At 60.8% G+C, this 6,600-nt stretch overlaps 1 protein-coding gene across 1 annotated transcript; it reads right to left on the reverse strand.

Annotated features, from left to right (window-relative positions):
• Window positions 1-382: 382 nt before the first annotated feature.
• Gata2 (GATA binding protein 2) lies at window positions 383-6,535 on the reverse strand. The gene is made up of 5 exons (XM_013032342.1): window positions 6,301-6,535; window positions 5,165-5,800; window positions 3,517-3,662; window positions 1,831-1,956; window positions 383-1,119 (listed from the first exon to the last, which is right to left on the reverse strand). The coding sequence occupies exons 1-5, from the start codon at window positions 6,527-6,529 to the stop codon at window positions 820-822; spliced, it is 1,437 nt and encodes a 478-aa protein (XP_012887796.1). The 5' UTR covers window positions 6,530-6,535; the 3' UTR covers window positions 383-819.
• Between the last annotated feature and the right edge of the window lie 65 nt (window positions 6,536-6,600).

The following is a 6,600-nucleotide window of genomic DNA, read 5'->3' on the forward strand; positions in this document are numbered from 1 at the left end:
CGGGCGAGGCTACCACGGCCATGTACAATTGACTGGACCCGGAGAATTTAAAAACAAAACAGCTTGTTGGTAAGTGAAGCTTGCGCAGGTTTTGCTTTGCCTCTAATATTTCCTATTTGTCTCGGAGTGGGGGAGGGTGGCAGGGTTAGCAGAAGGACGTATGTATGTACAGGGCCCCGGCCACGGCCTGGGCCTGCTGGGGACACACAGGTCACTCCAACTCCAGCCTCAAATCCAAGGGAGCAACCAGGGAGACATTTCCCCTTTCAAGAAAATGTTGTTTCCTTCCTGTGGCCCAGCCCGGGCCTGGGAATCTGAGCAGCACCGCCTGCAATTGTCTCTAGCCTCCAGGGCCGGCCGCAGGCAGGGCCCGCTCGGGACAGAGGGAGGCCAGGGGCTTCAGCCTCCAGACCTGCCTGCCCCCGAGCCCGGCAGCCCCGGGTCACAGGCACGCCGGCCCCAGGAAAACCCAGAGAACACAGACAGCCTCTCCTCGGGTCTCCAGAAACAAGAGCAAATAAATTATTTTTGCTTACTTTTTTTTTTTTCCTTCCTTCAAAAAACGCTTGCGTTTGTCTGTCCCCTCCTTCTCCACCGGAAAGCCGTCCTTCTGCTCCCCGGGTCTCCAGTCACGTCGGAACAGCCTCGCTCAGCCCAGAGAGTATTCACAGTAATGGCAGGAGGCCAAGGGAGCCCTCGGGTACAGCGAGGCTCTGGGCTCCGGCTGAGCCTCGGGAGCCGCGCAGGCTCTGGGGAAGGGTGGGCAGCAGAGGCGTGCATGGCCTGACTCCCGCTCGGCCCCTGCCACGACCTCTGTCCCTAGCCCATGGCAGTCACCATGCTGGTTGGGTGAGGGTGGGCAAAGGAGAGGCTGGAGGAGGGATGGATGGGCGTCGGGGTGGGCAGGATGTGTCCGGAGTGGCTGAAGGGTGGGAGATGGCCCACGGGCGCCATGTGTCCCGCCAGGGCAGCTGTGCTGAAGGGCGAGGATTTCTCCTGCACACACCTGGACAGCTCCTCGAAGCACTCAGTCCCCTTCTTGCTCTTCTTGGACTTGTTGGACATCTTCCGGTTCCGAGTCTGAATCCCTTCCTTCTTCATGGTCAGCGGCCTGTTAACCTGGAGCCAGCACCAGGCCGTTAGGGGGTGTGTGCCTGGCCCCGGGATGCCCTCCAGGCCTCCCTGTACCCCCAGGCAGCAAGACAGGTCCCCAGAATACATGGAATCCAAGCCCCAGCAGCGCCGAGGCCCCTGGCCAGCACTGTCTCTAGTTCTGGGAGGGAGGAGCTGTTGCTCCTGCCTGAGCTTAGCTCCCCACCACACTCAAAATCTACACTCTAAGCGGGGCGCCGGTGGCTCAGGCCTGTCATCCTAGCTGCTCAGGAGGCTGAGATCTGAGGATCACAGTTTAAAGCCAGCACGGGCAGGAAAGTTTGTGAGACTCTTATCTGCAACAAAGCACTAGGAAACTGGAAGTGGCTTGGGGCTCAAGTGGTAGAATGCTCACATTGAGCTGAAGAGCTGAGGGACAGCGCCCAGGCCCAGAGTTCAGGCCCACAACCGACAAAAAAAAAAGCAAAAAACCCCAAAACCTACACTTTTTTTTACTTCACAAAGCTAAGCTTCCAGCAGGCCCCAGGCTGCTCTGGCTGCTCCACCTCCTGAACGGAGGCACCTCTCTTAGGGAAGCCCTCCTGGGGGTCCTGCGCCCCTCTGTGCGCCCTCCTGGGGGTCCGGGCCTGCTCTGCTGGGCTGGGCTGGGAGCCCAACACACAAAGCCCAGGGCTGGGGGGGGGCGGGCGGGGGGGGCGGAGTGGGGGGGCGGCTCACGTTGTGCAGCTTGTAGTAGAGACCACAGGCGTTACAGACCGGGTCCCCGTTGGCATTCCGGCGCCATAAAGTGGTGGTGGTGGTCTGACAATTCGCACAGCAGGTGCCCGCTCTCCTGGCTGCCGACTGAGAGGGAGAGATGGCGAGAGATGGCGTTGGCAAGTTGGCAAGCTATGCTCCCCACCCCCACCCCCGCCTCACCGGGGAATCAAGGCATCTCAAAACAGCAGAACTGTTCAAGTTGAGAATCACAGAACTAGGGAATAGAGAGCCCTGGAAGCCTGATCCTCTCTCAGAATCAACAGGACTACAAATCAGAAGGGAACACCAGCCGCCTCCCAATCTCCAAACTTAATTCCATCAATGGGGAAACTGAGGCCCCGGGCAGTCTCAAGTCCCCCCTGAGCCCCTGGGAGGCAGGGCCTCGGTCTCCACAGAGCCCTGAGGCCGGGGCAGGAGAGCCTGCAGCTGTCCTGGAAGGCAGGGGAGGGGTGGGAGTGCGAGAGGGAGGTTTCAGGTCCACTGGGGCTGAGCTGTGTTCCACCACCCCAGCCACACCCTAGTGATGGAGGGTCACACTGGACATTTCTCTGTAGTGGGTCCATCGACTATACAGGCCCCTGGGCCCTGAGAGGAGGGTCCCCAGAGAAAGGCACCAGGTAGGACCTGTACTGGAGAACGAGCCCTGCAGCCCACCACACACACAAAACAGTCTCCCCACTTCCCAGAGCACTGGCACCCCAGTCACCAGGCAGCCAGGGCGGGGACAGGGGCTGGGGCCAGCAGAGCCTGGAACGGCCCCGGGCCTGCGCCGCCACCGGGGGACAGGATGGCTGACTTTGCGGGGGCAGGGAGGAGCGGCAGTGAGTAAGCCTGGAGCTGGAATTCTGACTCCGGGGCCAGCAGCCGTCCTCCGCCCCACCCCCACCGCCTTGCCCGCCCTCCATCCAGGGGGAAAGGGAGAAGAGGCCCCGAAGCGGGCGAACGATTTAAGCTCATAAATCACTTCGCCCTGAAAAAATATATTTATTATTCTTAGCATTTTACGCATTATTTGCAGAGTGGAGGGTATTAGAAATTTCAAAACAGCCCAGCGAGAGGCGGGACAGAGCGGAGGCGGCTCTCCAAAACCTCGTAGAGTCCGGAAACAGATACACGGAGTTTCCTTATCTTCGTACTGCAGATGTCCGGATAGGAAACTCCGGCAGGAGATCCGAAAGGGCATTTTTTTTAAAATCACTCAAATGAAAATACACAGTATAGGTGACTCCATGGAAAAATAATAAAGGGCAGGTTTTTTTGGTGGCTGGTGTGAGTGTTTTATTTAAATAAGCATGAAGAGACCGAGTTGGGAGGCTGAGGAGGCAGCCCTGAGCCAGCCAGAGAAAGGTCCTTCCTAGCCCTATTTTTAAAGAGAGTTAAGCAGAAGCCAGGGGCCAGGGCAGGCCCTAGGGCACTGGCTTTGGGGACCCCCGAGCAGTGGGGTACAAGAGGACCTGGTGGGGTGCAGAAAGAATTGGCCAGAAAGAAAAGCAACCCCAACTGACCCCCGAACGATTTCAACGATCTGAAGGCTCGGCGGTCGGGGGGCTTCTGTTGTCGTTGCTCAATTATTTCTGTTTTCCCCTTAGCGCCCGGCTCCTGCTCAGAACCTCCCCCGTGCCCCCACCTCAGAGCAGCTCTTACCAGTCTCCGCTTGGGCTTGATCAGAGGCCGGTTCTGCCCGTTCATCTTGTGGTAGAGCCCGCAGGCGTTGCACAGGTAGTGGCCGGTGCCGTCCCTCCGCCACAGCGGGGTGGCTGTGGCCCCACAGTTGACGCACTCCCGGCCCTCTGGGACGGAAGACACCGGTCAGCTTTGCTGGGGCTCTGTGCCCTCCCCCCTCCCCAAGGAAGAGCAGCTTAGGAGATCCCTTCAGAAATGCAGACGGTCTTTTAGGGCCAAATCCCCATTCAAAGCCTGCTGTGGGTGTGAAACACCCAGAGGAACCCGGTGGGCACCCCGAGAGCCTCAGAGCCAACCAGCAAGAAGCCAGGAAAGGGAGCTGTGGCTAACTGTGCAGCCCCCCTCCTCTCCACTTCCTCACTCCTTTCTCTCCTCCAGAGTAGTCTTCCCTTCCATGCCCTGAGCCCCCACCGTCCAGTCCTGTTCATCCAAAGAAACTTCCTTCTGCCCAACTTCTCTCTCCTGCCGCTGAAACCCTAGAATTCGGTGTGAACCCTGGATCCTGATCAAAGTTGTTGTTCTTTAAAATAAAACAAGTAAGAAGCTCTTTCACTTTAGACTGAGTGGCCCTGCTTTTTGTTGCTTGGGATTTTGTTTGTTACAACCGCATCTGGAATTCAGATAAAACACAAAACAAACTTGGGATCGAGAGGACTAAGAAAAAGCAATTGAGATGGTCCAAGCAGGGTGGGGACCCTGAATCAGGTCAGGGCTGAGAGAGCACCTTAGTAGTGTGTTACCCAGGAAATTCTTCCAGACTTCAATAGTCAATACATCCCAGCCAAGAGAAGGAGACTCCTGGACACAGGAGGAAAGAAAGAGAGAGAAAAAGAGAAAGAAAAAGAAAAAGAAAGAGGGGGAGGGAGGGAGGAAGAGAGAAAGAGAAAGAAAGAAAAAGGAAGAGAAAGAAAAAAAGAAAGAAAAAGAAAAAAAGGGAAAGAAAGCTCTTGCTCTGGGACTCAGTTGTGGGGAAGGAGGCACACTAGGCACGGGCTACTGCCCTTCAGCCAGAGCCTGGACAAACCTCGTTTGATCTAGCTACTGCTGGACAAGGGGTGCAGGCACCCGTGGCTCCATCCCCCTGGCTCTGGCCCTTGTGCGGTGCCCGGGGGCAGGGGTGCAAGCCAGGCCCTGGGAATTTCGTTTCAGGGAAATCTCCCGAAGAGATCAGAGGCCTTGAAATTCTGAGATTGTGCTGACTGATTTCGAGACCCAGATCCCTTCCAGGTCTGCGCCCTTGGAGGCCCTGCAGCGGCCGGCAGTGCAGACCCACGTATGCAGCACAGGGCAGGCAGACCGGCCCGCATGCCCACACGCCCGCATTCCCGCATAACCGCATTCCCTCACACAGAGAGACTTCACTGGAGATCCAGAGAGGAGCCAGGAGACTCCCCGTCGGGTGTCACGCACTGGGGCCCCACTGGGCCAAGGAGCCTGCAGGTCTGGGGACCAAAGGGAGCACTCCCACAGGAAGAACGTGTTTTTTGTGTCTTCTTCTCTTTCTGGGACCTCAACCTTCTGCTGAGTACTAGAAAAGCACCCCCCCCCCCCGCTGGCTGAACGGCCTTGTCGCCCCTCACCCCGCCATTCCAGCCCAGGCCGCCTTTACCTGAGCAGGAGCGGGCCTTGCTGCGCGGCTTCGGGGTGAAGCTGGAGGCCGGGCCGCCCAGGAAGCCTCCTGGGTGGAAGAGGCCGCCACCGTACTCGTGCGCGGCCGCCGGCACGTAGGACGGGTAGGTGGGGATGGGGTGGTGAGTGGCGGGCTGGGCCCCCATGGTGGTCAGGCCTGGGCGCAGGGGACTGCCTCCTTCTATCTTCATGCTCTCGGGCAGGGACACTTGGTACTTGACAGCGTCCTTGTCCTCAGCCCGGGCCGCGCTGCCCCCCGCAGAAGTGGGGGCTGGGGAGGCGGCCCCTGCGCTGGGGTCTGGAGACACCTCTTTGGGAGGTGTGGGTGGGAAGCCGAAAAGGTGGGAGCCCGCGTGCGCCGCCGCGGGGGTGAGGGAGGCCACGGAGGCCCCGCTGCCTCCTCCGCTCCCGCCTGCCGCCGGGTACACAGAGAGCGGCCCTCCGGGCCCCGCCGGCCCTCCCGCCGCCGACGGGTGCAGCGTCTTGGAGAAGGGGCTCACGGTCCAGGGGTTGTGGTGGTGTGCAGCGGACAGGGCGGCTTTGCCCCCATCCAGCCAGGGCAAGCCCGGGCTGTGCAGCAAGTGCGGCCGGCACATCTGACCTCCAGTGAGACGCGCTGCGGTAGGGAGAGAGGGGTCAGATGGGGCAGGGCTCACAGCACCCCACCCAGAGACCCCAGACAAGCAGGGGCTGGACACACAGCACCCCACCCAGAGACCCCAGACAAGCGGAGGCTGGACACACAGCACCCACCCCACGCAGACCCCAGACAAGCAGAGGCTGGACACACAGCACCCCACCCCACGCAGACCCCAGACAAGCGGAGGCTGGACACACAGCACCCACCCCACGCAGACCCCAGACAAGCAGAGGGTGGAGACGCTCACAGGACCCCACGCAGACCCCAACCAGAGGCTGGACACACAGCACCCCACGCAAGCCCCAGACAACCAGAGGCTGAACACGGCTGGGGCAAGCGGCTGAGGAGACCCCTGGGGAAGGACCCAGAGGGACCCGGCCGTGGAGTGGGCCGAGGGCCCGCAGGAGAGGCCCGGTTTCCCGGCGGCTCCTCGGGCCCTACATCCGGGAAGTGGCCACGGGCCGCGCGGCGCTCACCGTGCGCGGGGCCGTAGGAGACGCGCGCGCGGGCGTGGGCCGGGTTGGCGTAGTAGGGGCTGCTGGGCGAGTCCAGGTGGTTGAAGAAGACGTCCACCTCGTCGGGGGGCAGCAGCGGCGCGGGCTCCATGTAGTTGTGCGCCAGCCCCGGGTGGTGCGAGTCGGGGTGCTGCGCGTTCAGCACCGCGGGGTGCGCCATCCAGCGCGGCTGCTCCGGCGCCACCTCCATGGCCGCGGCGGGGTCTGCGCGACACGGGCGCGAGGCCGGTGAGGGCGCAAAACGAAAGGAGAGCGGGGAGG

Source organism: Dipodomys ordii, unplaced genomic scaffold (assembly GCF_000151885.1).
Source record: "Dipodomys ordii isolate 6190 unplaced genomic scaffold, Dord_2.0 Scaffold153, whole genome shotgun sequence".
Taxonomy (NCBI): Eukaryota; Metazoa; Chordata; class Mammalia; order Rodentia; family Heteromyidae; genus Dipodomys; species Dipodomys ordii.

Coding starts and splice junctions, on each gene's coding strand:
- Gata2 (XM_013032342.1), bottom strand. CDS start 6,529: ATGGAGGTGGCGCCGGAGCAGCCGCGCTGGATGGCGCACCCCGCGGTG. Junction 1,957..3,516: donor TCAAGCCCAAGCGGAGACTG/GTAAGAGCTGCT, acceptor TCTCCCTCTCAG/TCGGCAGCCAGGAGAGCGGG. Junction 1,120..1,830: donor TCTACTACAAGCTGCACAAC/GTGAGCCGCCCC, acceptor TGCTGGCTCCAG/GTTAACAGGCCGCTGACCAT.